At 35.0% G+C, this 19,563-nt stretch overlaps 1 protein-coding gene across 1 annotated transcript in view; it reads left to right on the top strand.

Moving 5' to 3' along the window:
• LOC107667232 (potassium voltage-gated channel subfamily H member 2-like) overlaps positions 1 to 19,563 on the top strand; it is a 134,268-nt gene that overhangs the window by 15,110 nt on the left and 99,595 nt on the right. The window contains exon 2 of the mRNA XM_016458857.1: positions 6,316 to 6,546. Within this exon, the coding sequence (XP_016314343.1) occupies positions 6,316 to 6,546 (231 nt within the window). The remainder of the gene's footprint in view (positions 1 to 6,315; positions 6,547 to 19,563) is intronic.

Here is a 19,563-nt window from a genome sequence, read left to right as displayed (position 1 = left end):
ATGTAAACAAAAACTTATTTTGGATGCGATTAATCGTGATTAATTATTTGACAGCACTAATAAGTTAATATAAACATTTATTTTTGTAAATAATTTACATACTGTACATATCGACATATATTTATATATTAAGTTAATATATACATTATGCAAAATATTAAATATACTTATATAAACTTATTTACATAGATTTTAATATTTTAATTTACATATAGTAAATATTAACATATCTATTTACATATTTTAGTTTTTAAAAATATTTTACAGTACATTTTTACATAATGTTCATGTAGAATTTTTTACATAATGTATTTATATTTGTTTTAACTTATGTATTTACATATATAATTATGTTTATTTAATATTTTACTTAGCAACATAATATAAATATTATTTGGCAAACATTCCATTTCCAGCCTTTCTGGTCACGTGGTTCTCCATTAGGGTGATTATTGTTATTTATCGCCATCAAACCAAGAGTGCAGTTAAACAAGTTAATATTATTTTCGTTTACTGACTTAAATGCATTTACCGGTCGAATAACACAACTACAAACGCCGATGGATGGAAACCATCAAGAACCAGGAAGTTAGATGGATGAGACGCATTTACTATCCAAACTGACTGTTCCGGATAAAATCTACAGCATTTTGTGCAAATGGAGAGAAATTGTTCACATTATGTACAGTATTTGTCAGTAATGTGGCATGTCTTGCTCTTTTTAAACGTCTATCTCGTCTCTGTCTGTCCTCTATGTTCCGGCACAGCTTGATCTGCTGGATATATTGAGTGGAACGATTCATGAACCGCACATGTCGATTTTTTTTGTTTACCGCAATGCTAATGTCTCCTCAGGAGTTTCGTAAGGTTATGGCCTCTGTGTTTCCCATCCGTTTACATTCACCCAGCCTCCAATTTTAACACTCGCCAAGGCCAATAAGAAAAATTAATGGCGGTAAATGTTCTCATTTGAGGGAGACAGATGGACTGAGAGCTGGACAGAGACAGCGTGTGTGTTGTGTGTTGTGTCTCAGTGTGGAGCAGCTGCTAAAGGCCGTCAGGAACACAAGCAGCTTCTGTTGTGATTGTTTTTACTGTTGCCTGGAGGAGCGTGTCAATACTGCGCCGCTGCGTTACTAATCACCTAACGGCCACCACTGCAGCCGCTTAAAGATTTCCCTTCACTACAACCAGATAGACGTGTCATTTATGGTGCCATATGTTTACACGTTCAATTACTAGTGCTTAGCAGGTATTGACTGTTAGTTCATTTTATTCTTCGTTAGGTTTCTTTTTCTCCCGCACAGTTATCTGCAGGTCAGCCCAAATGGATAATTTTAGATAATTTGTGTAATTTCAGCTGTAGATGTATTTTATTTATAAATTACAGACAAAATGTAAATTAACATTGATTGAATTTTTGGTAAAAATTAAACCAAAAGTGATTAATATTTACTTTCTAATTTCAGCTATATTTTATTTATAAACTTGATACTTTTAATAAAATGTAATATTACAGTTTTTTCTTTACCCACACAAGTTAAATTAAAATTAATCTAATATTTAGTAAAAAATAAACCATCAGTGATTATTGTTATGTTCTAATTTCAGCTGTATTTTATTTATAAACTTTATACATTTAATAAAATTTAAATTACATTTTTAAAAATGTACAAACAATATTTAAATTAACGTTGAACCAAAAAGTGAATAAAATTTACAATCTAATTTCAACTGTAGGTGTACTTTTGTACTTTTAATAAAACCTATGTTTACAGTTTTTTATTTACAAATAAAATTAATTAACATTAAAAGTTTATTTAAAATGAAACTAAAAGTGATCAACATTTACGATCTAATTTTAGCTGTGGATGTACTTTATTTATAAACTTTATACTTTTAATAAAATTTAAGATTACAGTTTTTTACTAACAGTTTAAATTAACATTAATTGAATATTTGAAGAGTTTGGTTCCAAAATCCTATAAATCCATTTTGATTAATTTGAGTAAAAATGTGTTTTCTTTACCAAGAAAGTGGCAAGATGAAAACCACTATTTTCTGTTTCAAACTTTCACATAGCATCTTTAGGTTATAATAACATTAAAAATTCAAATACATATTTTGATTTTCAAATATTTATTATAAAATTGTATTATTTTTTGACAATCACATGCGATTTATCGTGCAGCCCTAAGTTTGTTTGTTGTTCGTTTATTGTGATCTTTTTATGGATAAAATGTCAAGCAACTATCAAACTATGGCCAAAATAACTCATATAACAGTCAAATAACATTTCACTACATACTGCTGCCTGAGTGTCATACATGATCCTGTAGCTCCACATTCCCGCCATTAGTCGTCATAGGAGTGGGAGTGTGTTCACTTGTGTGTGCGCATCGGGGCGGAACTCCGCTGTGCGCAATAACAGAGAGCGCGACCATGTAACGGAGAGACAGAAATGACATGCCGTCGTGTAAATAAGATAAATAACATAAGGCTATTTAGTTTGTTTAATAAAAGAACAAGGTATAGTAGACCTGTTCTATAGGAAAGGTAACTTTAAATGACTTCTGTTGTATAATTAAATAAAATTAACTTGACCTTCAAGGGCCGCCCCCCTAATATAATGGCAGGGGAAACACTGTCCAAACTATAACTCAGTTCTGTTGCAGTGCATATGTTGCCATTTCCTTGCAGATCTACTTTCTCTGAAGGCCACTTATTAGTCAAGGTCTCTCGTGATCTTTTCTCACCCTCTTTGACACTTAGAATGAATCAAACTGTTTTATACATCCCTTTAAGTCTTCTTTATGTAAATGACCTCTGTAATCGTAACTCTGCTCTGTAACTTTAGGTTGTAGAGTCGATACAGAGATGAATGGATTTGCCTCAGTGACAAATTAACAACAAAAGTCCATTACTGACGGAGAGTGAAGTTTGAAGCGAGCGCCCAGGGCCGAGCGACTCTCTTTACAGTCCTTGAACAAGATTTATTACTGACGCTTTTCTGAGGACACCCAAATATGGGATGGAAATTACTAATATGGGAGGTTTCCAGTTAAGCGTGACACTGGCAGGCTGCTGAGGTGAGGCGCTTATGGCTGCGCTCCAGATCTGATACATTACGGACTGTAATTTCAGCACGTAATACAAGCATCTGACAAGCTCTTATAACCAATTTACAGTGCCTTTTTTTGGGAGAAACATTTAATATCTGCACACTTACAGATAAGGTCATCATGATAAATTATCATTGAAGAAACTAGCTTGACACACCACTAAACATTATAACTAAAGTATACCTAAATTTACCATATAGCTAAATGTTTAATATTCAAAAATGTATTAGTGTTTTGTGTATAATAAATAAAAAAGAGAAATGGGATGAAAATAATTAAAATAATACAAACAAGGAAAATTATTCAACTAATATTTTTCATGTTTTTGTAAGATTCACCCTAGAATCTCTTACTGTATAGAAACAAGATAAGCAAGAGGGAAATAATTAACATACTTTATTTATTGTTTTTGCAAGATCACCCTAGAATTTTTTACTGTGTGAAAATGAGAAACAAGAGGAAAATAATTAAAATATTTTTTTTTTATTGTGTTTGCAAGATTCATCCTAGGATTCTTTTACCATGTTAAAATAAAAAAACAAGGGGAAAATAATTAAAATAATATATTTTTTTATTGCTTGTGTGAGATTCACCCCAGAATCTTTTTCCTTTCTCTTCCACATCACTAAACATCCTCAAAGTAAATCAGCCAGTAACTCTTGCAGAATGAAATTAAACTCCATGGATTTAATTTAACATTGCTGACTTCACTTTCTCATGAGAAGCGTCTGTGTTTCCCGGTTTTGGCTCTCAGTTACCGTTTGCAGTGTTTGTGTCCCGTGAGAGATGGCAGAACTCTCTAGAACATTAGGAGAGTGAGACGGCCGAGACTCTTCAGACTCTTGTGTGGTTTTAGCAGAAGTGATTTACCGCTGTGGCTCTCAGCTAGTGATTCAAACACCTTCTGTGTGAGTTGGCACGAGTTCCCGTGTGACGGTCGTGTGAAGGTCAGCCCTGCGTGTCTGTCCCGGACTGTACATGTATCTGTCCCGGTGATGGAGCGTGTATGTTAATGTGCTTTTGTGCAGCAGGTGACGTGTCTTTTACAGTCCGGTCTCGTGTTTGAGGTTTAGCAGAAGCCTGAGTCAAGCAGCAGCTGTTCTGTAGTTTATGACTGATGACACTGAATGAAAAGCTTGCGTTTGTGTAGAGGAAAGGTAATTTGTACACCTTGTACATGTGGTTTTCTGTGATGTTTTTTACATTATTGTTGCAGATTCCGCTGATTTGTCACCAGGATTATGTCATATACCTGCCTAACACAGATGAGGTTTTGTTGAAGTTGCAAAAATGACTTGTAGCATCAGTAAAAATGAGGTGAAAACCACAAACCAATCAGTAATGTTTTACATCTAATGTCCAGCTATTCTATTCTATTCTATTCTATTCTAATTATCATTGAAGAAACTAGCTTGACACACCACTAAACATTATAACTAAAGTATACCTAAATTTACCATATAGCTAAATGTTTAATATTCAAAAATGTATTAGTGTTTTGTGTATAATAAATAAAAAAGAGAAATGGGATGAAAATAATTAAAATAATACAAACAAGGAAAATTATTCAACTAATATTTTTCATGTTTTTGTAAGATTCACCCTAGAATCTCTTACTGTATAGAAACAAGATAAGCAAGAGGGAAATAATTAACATACTTTATTTATTGTTTTTGCAAGATCACCCTAGAATTTTTTACTGTGTGAAAATGAGAAACAAGAGGAAAATAATTAAAATATTTTTTTTTTATTGTGTTTGCAAGATTCATCCTAGGATTCTTTTACCATGTTAAAATAAAAAAACAAGGGGAAAATAATTAAAATAATATATTTTTTTATTGCTTGTGTGAGATTCACCCCAGAATCTTTTTCCTTTCTCTTCCACATCACTAAACATCCTCAAAGTAAATCAGCCAGTAACTCTTGCAGAATGAAATTAAACTCCATGGATTTAATTTAACATTGCTGACTTCACTTTCTCATGAGAAGCGTCTGTGTTTCCCGGTTTTGGCTCTCAGTTACCGTTTGCAGTGTTTGTGTCCCGTGAGAGATGGCAGAACTCTCTAGAACATTAGGAGAGTGAGACGGCCGAGACTCTTCAGACTCTTGTGTGGTTTTAGCAGAAGTGATTTACCGCTGTGGCTCTCAGCTAGTGATTCAAACACCTTCTGTGTGAGTTGGCACGAGTTCCCGTGTGACGGTCGTGTGAAGGTCAGCCCTGCGTGTCTGTCCCGGACTGTACATGTATCTGTCCCGGTGATGGAGCGTGTATGTTAATGTGCTTTTGTGCAGCAGGTGACGTGTCTTTTACAGTCCGGTCTCGTGTTTGAGGTTTAGCAGAAGCCTGAGTCAAGCAGCAGCTGTTCTGTAGTTTATGACTGATGACACTGAATGAAAAGCTTGCGTTTGTGTAGAGGAAAGGTAATTTGTACACCTTGTACATGTGGTTTTCTGTGATGTTTTTTACATTATTGTTGCAGATTCCGCTGATTTGTCACCAGGATTATGTCATATACCTGCCTAACACAGATGAGGTTTTGTTGAAGTTGCAAAAATGACTTGTAGCATCAGTAAAAATGAGGTGAAAACCACAAACCAATCAGTAATGTTTTACATCTAATGTCCAGCTATTCTATTCTATTCTATTCTATTCTATTCTATATAGTTTTTTGTTGTATATTACTATAGTGTATTATATTCATGTGTTTTGTAAAGGGAAAAACTAATGAAAAAACGGAGAAAAGAACATATATATGAAAGGTATAAAGAAAAAAAATTTCAGATAAAATGATATTGAAAAAAATTCCAAGTGAATTTCCTAATTACATTTATATAAATATTTTTACATTTTTATAAAATGAAATTTTCAATGTTTTTTATTTATTTATTAATCTTTTGATTTTTCCTCATTTTCTCATAATTTAATTTTATATAAATAATTTCTATAAATAAAATATATATTTAAAATTTTTGTAAAATAGTATTCAATGATGTCTTTCTTTCCTAATTTTCTAATACATTTAATAGTATATAAATAATGTTTTATTTTATTTTATTTTATTTTATGAAATGAAATGAAAAAGTTGCGAAGTGAGCCTGACTTCATAATTGAAGAAAGCACATTTTGCAAACCAAACACCTAATGCCCCGTGATTATTAACATACTAAAGAGGTTGTTTTCTCTCTCTTATAGGTAGAAAATTCATCATAGCCAATGCGCGGGTGGAGAACTGCGCCATCATCTTCTGTAACGATGGCTTCTGTCACATGTGCGGCTACACGAGGGCTGAAGTCATGCAAAAGCCCTGCACCTGCAACTTCCTGTATGGCCCACACACTAAGAGGCTGGCCATCGCGCAGATGGCACAAGCGCTGCTGGGGTCAGAAGAGAGGAAGGTGGAGATAGCGCTCTACAGGAAGGAAGGTAGGACGAACACAGCCGCTTATTAATCCACAGCGCGCCGGCATTTCATTAGAACCTTTCTACAGCAATTGCTTTTTTTAGCAGGGTGTTTCTCTGGTTTAATGCAAAGCATGTGAAGGCAGATGGCCTTCTGTTGTTCTGTTTTGTTTAGTGTTGGATCTCATGGTAGTTTTGAACACAACTGCGTGATCAAACGTTTGTAGTTTTGCTTTAGTCTTTTGCTTAAAGACCTGCTGGACCTTGAAAAGGCTTCAGTGGGACTCTGAAGCGGTTTGTTTGTTTTGCTTGTGCGATTACCTCCGACTGTTCTAGCTCAACAACTCTGGTTTGATAAAATACCTCTGAAAAATGTCTCATAGATCAGTCGCTGGAGAGAGATTTGAAGGGAGGATTCGCCGCGCCTGCAGGTGGCGTCGTTTATGTGATGTCGGTATTGTTTTAGTGCTTATTTACTGAAGCGATTATGCAAATCAGCTCCTGGCTGAACTGGATTGTGAGTGGTTAGTGTCTGCGATGCAGTGAAATCACGCAAACATGACGTGCAGGTTTTGTGAGTCTGCTCTTGAGGTTCGTGACAGCAGATGTTTGCTCTCAGCTGATGGTTGACGTTCTTGTGCAGCTGTGGACTGCACAGCATCACGCTAGCCATCATAGTTTCCACTGTTTATGTGTTCGGCTGTCTGTTTGGTGTTCGTCCCGTACCCAGCACCCTCCTGACCTGCGCTGGAACAGGACATTAGCATACCTTGTTAAGCAATACAGTTTAGTGGTTACTAATGACTCAGCTGCAATGGTTCTTAACCTTTTTACTCAATATTTGAATTTCTCTCTGTATATCTTCTTTAATTATGATGAAACTACTTAAAAAAATATTTTTTTATTAACAAACCTTTTTGTTAACAGAATTTTTATTAAAAGAAATAATAATTATTAATAAAAAAATAAAATAATGTATTTATTCCTAACCATATTAATTAATTAATTAATTTATTTGTTTACATTATTTTATTTATTTGCATTATTTATGTATTTACATTATTTTATCTATTTACCTCATATTTAATGTTTCTCAACCTTTTTGACAAAGTCTGCCGTTAAAGAACAATATTTGACTTTCTTTTATATATTTCACCTTTAAATATGATGAAACTACATGTTTTAAAACTTTTTTTATTTACAGAAATGGGGTGTTGATTATACAAAATAAAATAACATTTATTTATTTACAGTATTCATTGATTTACATTATTTTTTATTGCATTTACATTATTTACATTATTTATTTGTAGTATTTTTTCTTTTCTGATTCTAGAAATTTCAAGAACTGTGTATTCTTCAGTAAAAACAACAGCTTTTAGGAGGAAAAATAAATATTTATAAATAAATATGATTTCAGTTTACATCTTGATTTTATGTATTTTAAGTAAGATCATTTTGATATAATTAGTTAAAATAATTTTAAGTCATTCTGAAGCCCACTGCTCTAATATGATCAGAAAGTGAATTGCAGAAGTTTCTCTTTTTTTAACTAAAGTGGGCTGATATGTGATACTAGTCTATCAAGCCTTATGGCTGGATGATAAAATATATCTTGAGAGTGTATAGCTCTTTATAGCACTTTTCAGCCTTTTATCGATATATTAGTTTGACCTTAATGTCTTGATACTCATGACGATATTTAATAGGCCAGTATATCTTGATTATGTATTTGCTCTGAATGGCTTAAAAGGATTTTTATTCCGGTCAGGATCCATAATTTGGAGCAAACAGCCTTTTTTCCCAAGTAGATGTAGATCACATATGACCCGCTGCTATTTTAGTGTTTTTACATGAGCTTTAATGAAATTCAACTTAATTTTATTTTGAGATTTGAGTTTGACAAAGACGTCAGTAGTTTTTTCTTGTAATTTCAGTGATGATGTAAACATGTTTGTAAGACATTAATGATTCCATATGTGTTTTTTTTTCTTTTACATGTAACTTTAATAAAATTTTGTCACGTTTTGCCATGGTTTGTCAGTTTCCTGTGAGTTTTGGGAATTAAGATCTGGTCTTATTCAGAACCAGTTCAGGTTTTTTTTATTATACTTGAACCAAATGTTTTTTATCAATATAAAACTGTCATTAAAAAAAGGTGAAATATTTTATTTGTTTACCTGCATATCATGCAACCATTCACCAACATCAGAAAACTGAAATATTATTGAAATATAAATTATAAAAATATTAAATTATTGCAATATTAACTTAATATCTCAGGTGGTACTTCAAGTAAATATTTCAGGGTTTAAACACGTTATAAGGTACAGTAGATGTGAATGGTTAACGTTGTTTTTTTTTTCCGGGAATACTATATTATGAAATATATTTTTGATTTATTATCATTGTTCTTAAATTGTCCAATTTGGCAATAGGTTTCTGATAGTAAATGTAATAAAAATTGTGTAAAAATTACAGAAATGACTGGAACCAGTATCGCACAAATTCCTCTGATTTTTCTGACATACAGCGGCGTCTCACGTTTTGTTTCTCTCCTCTATTAGATACTGACTCAACGATGAAAGCTGCTATCTATCTAAACACACTCACATATGCATCCGCCCACACACACACACACAGAATCTAGAATCAGGCCTTGATGACGACATACACACTTTGATTCACTCATGCATAATTCAGGTGGAAAAACCGTGCTGCTCCAGAAACGGGGATTCCGATCTTTCCCCTCGTGAGCGGAGAGGAGGAACGGGAGGAGGAAACTTTCTTTTTTCTTCTTCTTCTTCCCTTTCCTGGTTTTCGTGCAGCCATTTATCTGGTGTGCTGTGCGTTGGCATCAGCCTTCATCGTGATGGATTGCCCTTTCCTACTCTCTATTGTCCGTCGCTGATCTGACCGGCACTTAATCAATCACTCTGAGTTTTAAACCCAACTCGGGTGCATTACCCATGAAAACAAGAGGAAGACAGTGAAAGTGAGGGAATCTAATGTGTGAAAAGAGCTGGGGTAAAAAGGGCACAACCTAATATTTCCCATGGTGCACTGGCTTCTCAATCTGCTTTATCTACTCTGATGTAGGGCCCTATAAAATCTTTTTTTATTTTGCGAAGTCTGTTTTATTTTTTTTCCAAATTCTGTTTTTTTTCTTTTCTTTTCTATTCTGTTTTAATGATTAAATTATGTTTTAGTAATCAAAAAGCAAGTCTAATTAATGAAGTCATGAAATGACAACCTAATGAATATAATTTACAAACAATTGATTAAGTTAACAGAAACTTGAATGTTCTAATTAATAGAAGTCATGAAACATATACTATTTAACAACAATTTATTAACATTTTAAAAGAAATGGCATTTGTATGGTCCTATGAAATTTGTTGTGGTTTTCTTCCAAATTCCATTTTATTTGTTCCAAAATTCTGTTTTGTGATATTTTTTTATGGATTAAAATACATTTTAGTTATTAAAAAGCATGTATAAAATCCAAAAGCATGTATAAACTACAGTCATGAAACTTCAAAAAAAAAAAAATAACTATTCAGTTTATTAAAAGTTTAACAGATATGACATTTTAGGGCCCTACGAAATCTGTTCTAATTGGTCCCAAATTCAGTTTTCCCCAAATTCTGTATTTTCCATTTTAAATTTTCTGGATTCCGTTGTAATGGTGTGATTAAATTTGAATGTGTAGTCAATTAAATAAATAAATAAATAAATATATACTGTATATATATCTGTCATGAAGGTTTTGGTGGGTTGTAGTGAAGAACTTTGAGTTTCTGTGTGTATTTGTTTATAGTTTTGCTCAGAGCAGCTCTGGAGATGAAGTTCATGTGTTCATTTTCTAATATAATGATGCAAGATGCTGAAAACACCATAAGCGTCACGTGTGCTTGCGTGTGTAGTAGACCAAACTGTGCCACTCATTCACACAGAACATGCAGACTTCACATTTCAATAGCAGTGAACAGACACTAGTTCATATCCATATTTTCTGCATTGCAGAAATCACAGGGCCCAGTTGATGCTACGCAATAACACTTTCCTCTCAGCATGTGATGAATGTCAGGACACTCTTCTGCTTGCTAACCGTGTTTTCCAGGAATTGTGTGATCGGCTTGGCTTAATTGAACCGTGAGACGTTACCAGCTGCTCTTGGTGTTGAACGCATTAGAGCCGCAATGTTGACGTGCAAAAGCAGTCGTAGTTCTGCAGTGACCCTTTGAGCAGAAACCTGACCTTCATGACCTCATGGATCTGATTATTTTTCCCTACAGCAGCTTTGTGATACCAGTTTCCTAAAAATAGCCTGTTTCATTTGCTTGAGTAGTGTTCTGTAGATTATCTTCTGCACGGGCTGCACCTGTCTCGTGGGCTCCGTGAGGGATCTCCTCCACGTTTACAGCCTGATTCTTGGCAGGAACCTCCTCCGTTAAGAGCCAAGCAATATTTGATTAGCAGACTCTCTCTGTGCGTTACTCGTTTTCATTTATTGGGCGTAATTGTAGTTATTGATCATATTGGGCTGTGGCGAGTCTTACTGTAAGTCAACTTGTAATGATAATTGACAATTTAATAGACATTTCTGGTCTTATTGTGAATGATTCATTAGTGCATGGTTTTCTAAAAGAAAAACCATCAAAATAAATTCATCTAAAGTATTTATTTCATTAAAAAATGCTTATACTGTATGTGTGTGTGTGTGTATATATATAAACACAGGATTAAGATCACAGACAACCTCCGCAATTATTACAAATGACTGGAGGTCACCCCGTAATACTAATCCCGTGTGAATAGGGCTTAAGACGTCACATCTCAAAATATTCACTGTACGTATTTCTGTAGTGTCATCAGCCAATCACTGTCCTGTGTTAATTTCTTTCTGCAGTTGTCAGATAGTAAATTGTTATATCTATCGTTATATCTATCAATTGATATATCTATGGTTATATCTATCTGACATTAAATATATCTATTGTTCAATCCTTTTATCATTATATATATATATTGTTTATCTAGTACAACCCCAATTCCAGAGAAGTTGGGACGTTTTGTAAAAATGCAATAAAATCAAGAGTCTTGTGATTTGTTCATTCTCTTTGAACTTTTATTTAATTGACAAAAGTACAAAGAAAACATTTCCAAAGTTTTCACTGACCAACGTAAATGTATTTTGTAAATATGAACAAATTTAGATTTTGATGGCTGCAACACACTCCAAAAAAGTTGGGACAAAGGCACGTTTAACACTGTCGCATCAACGTTCCTTTTAATTACAATGTTTCATTGATTGGGGAATTAAGGATACTAACATTATGTGTGTGTGTGTGTATATATATATATATATATATATATATAAATTGCATAGCAATTTGCATATTAGCAATTGCATTGCATTTACAATTCCAGTCATATCTGATAAGCTGACTCTGAACTCTGTTCAGTTTATTGAGTTTGGCACAGTTGTAGTTATTGATCATATTTGGCCGTAAGCATCGACCTGACGGAAAAAACTGCCAACCAAATGTGAACAGACTCTTCTTGTGAAGCTTGTTCACAGGCTATTGTGAGTCTTGAAGGGCTTACAAAAGCATTTTCTGTGCCTCTGTTGGAAGAACAAGCTGAAGGAAATGCTGACATGTGGTCCGGAGCGTCCGCTCTGACAACAGACCTGTATCGTGCCACCCATGGAAATGAGCCGTGCCCTCTCCCGGGCTTTATCCTGACATTTACCATTCCCAAAAAGAACAGAAATCCACCCATGAGCCATTTGACTTTTATCTCACGTTTCTTCTGCAAGTTCGATTTTTCTCCCACATTTGTAAGAGAGTGTTGATGTGATTCAGAAGCGCAGGTTGTAACTTCAGAACATGGGAAATGAGACGAGACCTTTAAAATGTGACACATAAAATTAGTTGAGTTTCTAAATGACATATTTAGAGCCCATTACATTTTTTCCCAAATTCTGATTTATTAATTTTTTTTTTCTCAAGTTCAATTTTCCATTCAAAATTTTCTGCATTTTAATGGTTGAATTGAATTGTAATAATCAAAATAGATGTCAAGTCAATTGAATTCATAAAACTTTACCAATTTATAAGTATATTCAATTTCTAAATATATCAACATTTAAGCTATAATTGTGCCCTATGAAATGTGTTTTATAATTTAATACAAGTGTATTATCAAAAATTGTGGTAATCAAATGAAGGCATAAAATGTAATAGAATTTATTTCTTTTAAAATGTGATTAGTGTTGCAAAGTGGCAGAGAATTTCAGGTAAATGTCCGACATTTTTGGAAATGTACCAGAAATATTCTGCCTCTTTGCTGCCCTAAACATAATCAAATTAAATTTGAATAATTTCTTTCATTTTTTGGCAAACAAATCTGTGCAGAACAGAAATTTACTGTTTAAATTAAAACATGAAAAAAACATTTTATATTGTGTTTCTTAAAAAATTGTCTATTATTATTCAAGAAGTACTGAACAACAGAAATATATTTCTATTACATATTTTTATGTAATGTATTTCTATTTGTATGTCTAATTATAGCAATAATTATAATCTCTTCAAGTTAAACCTAACTTTAACTTGTGCTTTAACTTGCGCTTTAACTTGAGCTAAATCTTGCTTAACTTTTGTCTAAATCCAGTTAGTGTAGTGTGTCATGAGCTCAGTCTCCATCAGAGTCTTTAAGCAGCTGGAGACTGTGTAAGATCAGACATGGCGTCTGAGAGATCAGAGTCTGAGCTCCAGAGCTGAGCCCCACGCTGCCCTGCGCACTGATCCCATCATCAGAGCCTCACGGTGGGGACGGAGACGGAGACGCTCCCCTAGAGATCTCTGTCCACAGCTGGAGGAGGAAACACATACAGAGGCTTTATAGACATCTAATTTGTTGTCTACTCCAGTAACCCGCAAGGCAGCACTGTATTGATATTCAGTTGGGTTTTAATTAACTCTATACTTTAAAAGAAGTGGAAGAGTTTTAGAAAGTCTCCAGTTGTTAGAATGTAAACAGTATTTGCATATTGAATCGTGATTTGTTGTTTACATTCAGAATTGCATTTGTTCTTCTCTTTAAATTTATTTGCATGGTGATGACCAGTTTTGACCAGTTTTTTTTCTGGAGAATCTGGATGGATTTATATTGTTCCATGTCTGCTGTCTTTAGCCCTGTTCGCATGGGATTAGTATTATCTGGGGACCTTGTGTGATTTTGAAATTAGCCCCCCACATCTGAATTTCGTGTGGTGCATTCGCACGGGATAAGCGAAGCCTGTGATTTTACTCGAATTTACTGACTTATCTCCCGGATACGGATTAAGATCACAGACAACCTCCGCAATTATTACAAATGACTGGAGGTCACCCCGTAATACTAATCCCGTGTGAATAGGGCTTAAGACGTCACATCTCAAAATATTCACTGTACGTATTTCTGTAGTGTCATCAGCCAATCACTGTCCTGTGTTAATTTCTTTCTGCAGTTGTCAGATAGTAAATTGTTATATCTATCGTTATATCTATCAATTGATATATCTATGGTTATATCTATCTGACATTAAATATATCTATTGTTCAATCCTTTTATCATTATATATATATATTGTTTATCTATTACTATTCATACTTATCTGATTTATTTACTAAACCATAGCACAGAAATTCTAGGCAAATTGTATTGAATTATATTGAGCTTGTGTTGCACATATACAACCCCAATTCCAGAAAAGTTGGGACGCTTTGTAAAATGCCAAAATCAAGAATATGTTATCTGTTCATTCTCTTTAACTTTTGATTAATTGACTAAAGTACAAAGAAAATATTTCCAATGTTTTAACTGACCAACTTAATTTTATTTTGTAAATATAGACCAATTTTGATTTTGATGGCTGCAACACACTCCAAAAAAGTTGGGACAAAGGCACGTTTAACACTGTCGCATCAACGTTCCTTTTAATTACAATGTTTCATTGATTGGGGAATTAAGGATACTAATTGTTAAAGTTTTGCAAGGAAAATGTTTGTTCAGTCTCTCTTGAAACAAGGCTTCAGATGCTCAGCAGTCTGTGATCGTCGTTGTCTGATTCTCCTTTTCATGACTGGTCATACATTTTCAACAGGAGACAGATCTGGACTGCAGGAAGGCAAGTCTAGCATATTCACTCTGAGTATACGAACTTCGCACATACACTATTCCAGCCCCCCATACCGTTTGCTCTGCTGCACCACCATACTATGACAAACGTTTGCTTTGCATCTGTCGCTGGTGAAAGTCTGGATTGTCCTTTGGTCTTTGGGACGGAGAACCTTTTCCCAAGAATAAGCTGAAGCTTGTCTTTTTGACTACCTGAGATGAGCTCTGGCCCAGAGAACCCAGCGGCATCACTGCATAGAATTGATGTATAGCTTTCTCCTCGAGTAACAGAGTTTCAAGTTGCTTTTCTTGATGCAGCAGCAGACTGTTAAGTGACAGCAGTTTTCGGAAGTACTCCTGAGCCCATGTGGTTATATTTAACACTGCAGCATGACAGTTTCTTATGCAATGCCATCTGAGGGCTCAAAGGTCAAGCACATTCAACTGAGGTTTCCTGCCTTGCCCTACATGTACTGTGATTTCTTTGTATTCCCTGAATCTTGTCACAATGTTACGTGTTGTAGTTGGTGAAAGACCTAAATTCTTTGCAATTTTGCATAGCGAAATGTGATTTTTGATTTGTTTGACACTTCTCTCATGAAATTTGGCACAAAGTGATGAGCCATGATCCAGCTTTGCTTGCAAAGACTGAGATGCTCCTTTTATACCCAAACATGATACCTCGACCTATTACCAGTTCAGCTGCTTACTGTGAACTGTTTCAAAACAGTTTAAAGTGGATATTCTATAACCTTTTCACTTTTATTTTGCCTCTGTCCCAACTTTTTTGGAATGTGTTGCAGCCATCAAAATCAAAATTTGTTCATATTTACAAAAAAATTACATTTACATTGGTCAGTGAAAACTTTGGAAATGTTTTCTTTGTACTTTTGTCAATTAAATAAAAGTTAAAGAAAATGAACAAATCACAGATTCTTGATTTTATTGCAATTTTATAAAACGTCCCAACCTCTCTGGAATTGGGATTGTATATCTTCCATTATATTCTTCTATTATATATGCCATTATATCTGTCTCTCTTTCAAACTGTCTGTCTGTCTGTTGTTCTGTCTATCAGTCGTGATCGATATGTCTGTCATTCAGTCTATTGTTCTCTCTCTGATTTGGCTCAGAGCGTCACGTTTCTCTCTCGGCTTTAATTAATCAAACACAGGTGTTTGTTGCCGTATGCAAATCCCTCTCCTGCAGCTCATTTGAATATGGAAATAACCTCAGAGAACTCAAAGAGTCTGGAGTCCAGAGCTGCGGTGAGGGTTACAGCCAGTATCAGGCGTGATGTTCAGACGCAACCCAATCGTACCGACCGCGGTCGACGAACTCCCACAATCCCACCGACACATGTTTCTGCCTGCCATTGTCACTCTCAGCTGCTGCAAGGCAAATAACATGCAAATTTCCCACACATCAATGTCTCTCTCCCAAATCAGTCCCATCACTCATAAAGTTGACTTTTTTTTCCTCTGGAGAACTTTTAAAACTCACCAGTAGTGAAACTTTTGGCAAGACCCGCCCACTTAGACAGGAAGTGGCCGTTTGACAGACATGTAAAGTGACCAACCACATTTCACTTTTTTATATGATGTTTATTAGTGTTTAAATCAAATAAGTGGGGTCCGTGGATGTGTCTAAACTTGATTTGAGTCTCCACACAGCGCAGTATTTACCCAGAGGAGCTGTTATTACACCAGAACTGTGTGTGTACTGTAAGTATTAGTTCTGTCCACTGTTTGACCTGCTATTGTTAGAGACGTTCTGTCTTGATGTCTTATTGATTGAAAAGCCTGTTGGGATAGTGAAGAGACATCAGATCCCTGCAGACAGTGTGACATGAGGAAATCTCATTTCCAAACATAAGTAGCTCTGAGGGCTTTTAAACACACACACGCTGATTTGTGCATTTGTGTGTGTGTGTTTTCTGTCACATATTGAAACATTAACTAACCGTGATGCATTATTTCTGCAGCTTTAATGTAGGTTGGTTTTATTTGTTTATTAATATGATTTTAGATATCAGTCTGTAATACACATACACACACACACAGCTCCGTTCTTCATGATCCAGCGATCTCCTGCTTCAGTTGCCTAGAGACCCATCTGCACTAAAAATTAAGATATTAATCCATAACTGAAGAACAAATATGACAGATGCAACCAAGCGTGTTCGTATCTTTCACAATAGTTCATTTAAATAAAGCCACATTTATTTTTGCACATTTTCTTGAATGTTTTCATTTTATTTCGAAAGGAAATGTATTTTTTTTGTTCTACTTCATCAGGTTTTTTATGCCGCAGGGGGGTGAAAAGCAGATTTAAGGCCGGAAAGATGCTTTACATAAGGATTGCAAGTTTGCAGCACTGTTGAATGTACTTGCATTACTGTGACTTTAATAAACCCGAAGATACAGAATTGCATTTTAATTTAAATCCAAGACAGTAGAATTAAACTTAGAATTAAAAGGTTTAGAAAGTCTTGACGTTTTAAGGTTTATTGGCCTTATGGATAGACAGACAGATGTTGGAAATGCCACCTTTAGAAATAAAAAAAAAGTTTGATCACATTTAATAAATGAATGGGAATCTTTATTTTGAGGATAGGACTTTATTATTATTAATAATAATAATATTGATTTTGAAAATGTCCTGACATCAAAATAAAGATTAACAGCCTGTTTTCAACTTTTTGTCTTTGGTTCCCAATGGCATTCATTCAGTGTTTTCTATTTTTGAACATGTACATTTATTAATTGTGCAAACATGTTTTTCCAAAGTGGCTTGCTAATGAGGAACATTGCAAGCAGTTTGTCACAGAGCCAACGATATCCATAGTATACAATGCCAAGTTTATTAGAAAGATAAAATGTGGAAAAGAAGAGAAAATACAATTGTTTAATGGCTGTGGATTAGTTAAGTGCTTGCAAAGCACTTAAGTGTATTACATTTGCTCTTATTAGTGACCCTGTGCAATTGTCTATAAGGCAGTTATTTTGGATTTTGTGCTTTATATGATGCAAGAAACTGGAATCCTGTGGAAACAGCACACATTTGTGTTGACATAGACAGATGCACACATGCACACATTTTTCTACACCTCTTGTTTTCTCTTTGCAGTCTGCCGGCTGGTGCAGGTCCCTTGTGTCTCAGAGAGAGAATCAGACTTTACATGTTTGTCATTCCTGGTCGGCTGTATTTTTAGCCACGGCGCTCACACACATTCACAGCTCCAGGTCAGCTGACACCCGCTCCATCCCGTCGCCCTTCACTGTGTTTTCCTCGTGACAAGAGACCTAAAGACAAACATATGTGCTGTATGTGTGCTCAGTGTTTCCTTAGGTTTTTCTCTGAAATTAATCCTAACAACTTGCCAAAAAAATAGTAGTACTATTTTTCCAATATATTATTAGTTTATCTTTGTAGGTGTTTTTTTTATTTCTCTCTCTATATATATATATATACAGTTAGGTCCATATATATTTGGACACAGGCACAATTTGTATTATTTTAGCTGCTGACCAAAACATATTCAAGTTACAGTTATATAATGAATATGGGCTTAAAGTGCACACTCTGATCCTTAATTTGATGGTATTCAGCTCTTTGAGGATATTTGAGGAATTACAGCTCTTTAATATGTACCTCCATTTAGCCGCTGACCAAAACATATTCAAGTTACAGTTATATAATGAATATGGGCTTAAAGTGCACACTCTGATCCTTAATTTGATGGTATTCAGCTCTTTGAGGATATTTGAGGAATTACAGCTCTTTAATATGTACCTCCCCCTTTTTCAAGGGACCATAAGTAATTGGACAGTTGATTCAAAATCCATCAGAGAGATAGCAGGAACATTAGGAGTGGCCAAATCATTCTGAGAAAAAAAAAAGAAAGCACTGGTGAGCTCAGAAACATAAAAAGGCCTGGACGTCCACGGAGGACAACAGTGGTGATGATCGGAGGATCCTCTCCATGGTAAAGAAAAACCTTTTCACAACATCCAGCCAAGAGAAGAACACTCTCCAGGAGGCAGACGGGTCACTGTCATAGTCTACAATCAAGAGAAGACTTCACCAGAGCAAATACCACAAGGTGCAAACAAGGCCAGATTAGACTTTGCCAAAAAACATCTAAAAAAGCCAGACCACTTCTGGAAAAGCATTCTTTGGATGGCTAAAATTAAGATTAACCTGTACCAGAATGACGGGAAGAAAAAAGTTTGGAGAAGGCTTGGAACAGCTCATACAACATCATCTGTGAAACACGGTGGAGGCAGTGTGATGGCATGGGCACGCATGGCTTCCAGTGCCACTGGGTTACTGGTGTTTAGTGATGATGAGACAGAAGACAGAAGCAGCTGGATGTATTCTGAAGTGTATAGGGATATACTCTCTGCCCAGATTCAGTCAAATGCAGCAAAGTTTTTTGGGCAGCGCTTCATAGTACAAATGGACAAAGACCCAAAACATACAGCAAAAGCAACCCAGGAGTTTTTGAAGGTAAAAAAGTGGAATATTCTGCAATGACCGAGTCAATTTCCTGATCTCAAGCCAATTGAGCATATATTTCACAATAGAGCATATATTTCACAAAACTAAAGGCAGAAAGACCCACAAACAAACAACAACTGAAGTCAGCTGCAGTAAAGGCCTGGCAAAGCATCACAAAGGAGGAAACCCAGTCTCTGCTGATGCCCATGAGTTCCAGACTTAAAGCAGTCATTGCCTGCAAAGGATTCTCAACAAAATATTAAAAATGAACATTTTATTTATGATTATATTTATTTGTCCAATTACATTTGAGCTCCTGAAAATGGGGGACTATGTATAAAAATGGTTGTAATTCCTAAGCATTTTATG

This window comes from Sinocyclocheilus anshuiensis, unplaced genomic scaffold (assembly GCF_001515605.1).
Source record: "Sinocyclocheilus anshuiensis isolate Anshui unplaced genomic scaffold, SAMN03320099.WGS_v1.1 scaffold415, whole genome shotgun sequence".
NCBI lineage: Eukaryota > Metazoa > Chordata > Actinopteri > Cypriniformes > Cyprinidae > Sinocyclocheilus > Sinocyclocheilus anshuiensis.
Note: the sequence above shows the minus strand (reverse complement) of the source record. Positions and strands in the feature narration are given on the sequence as shown.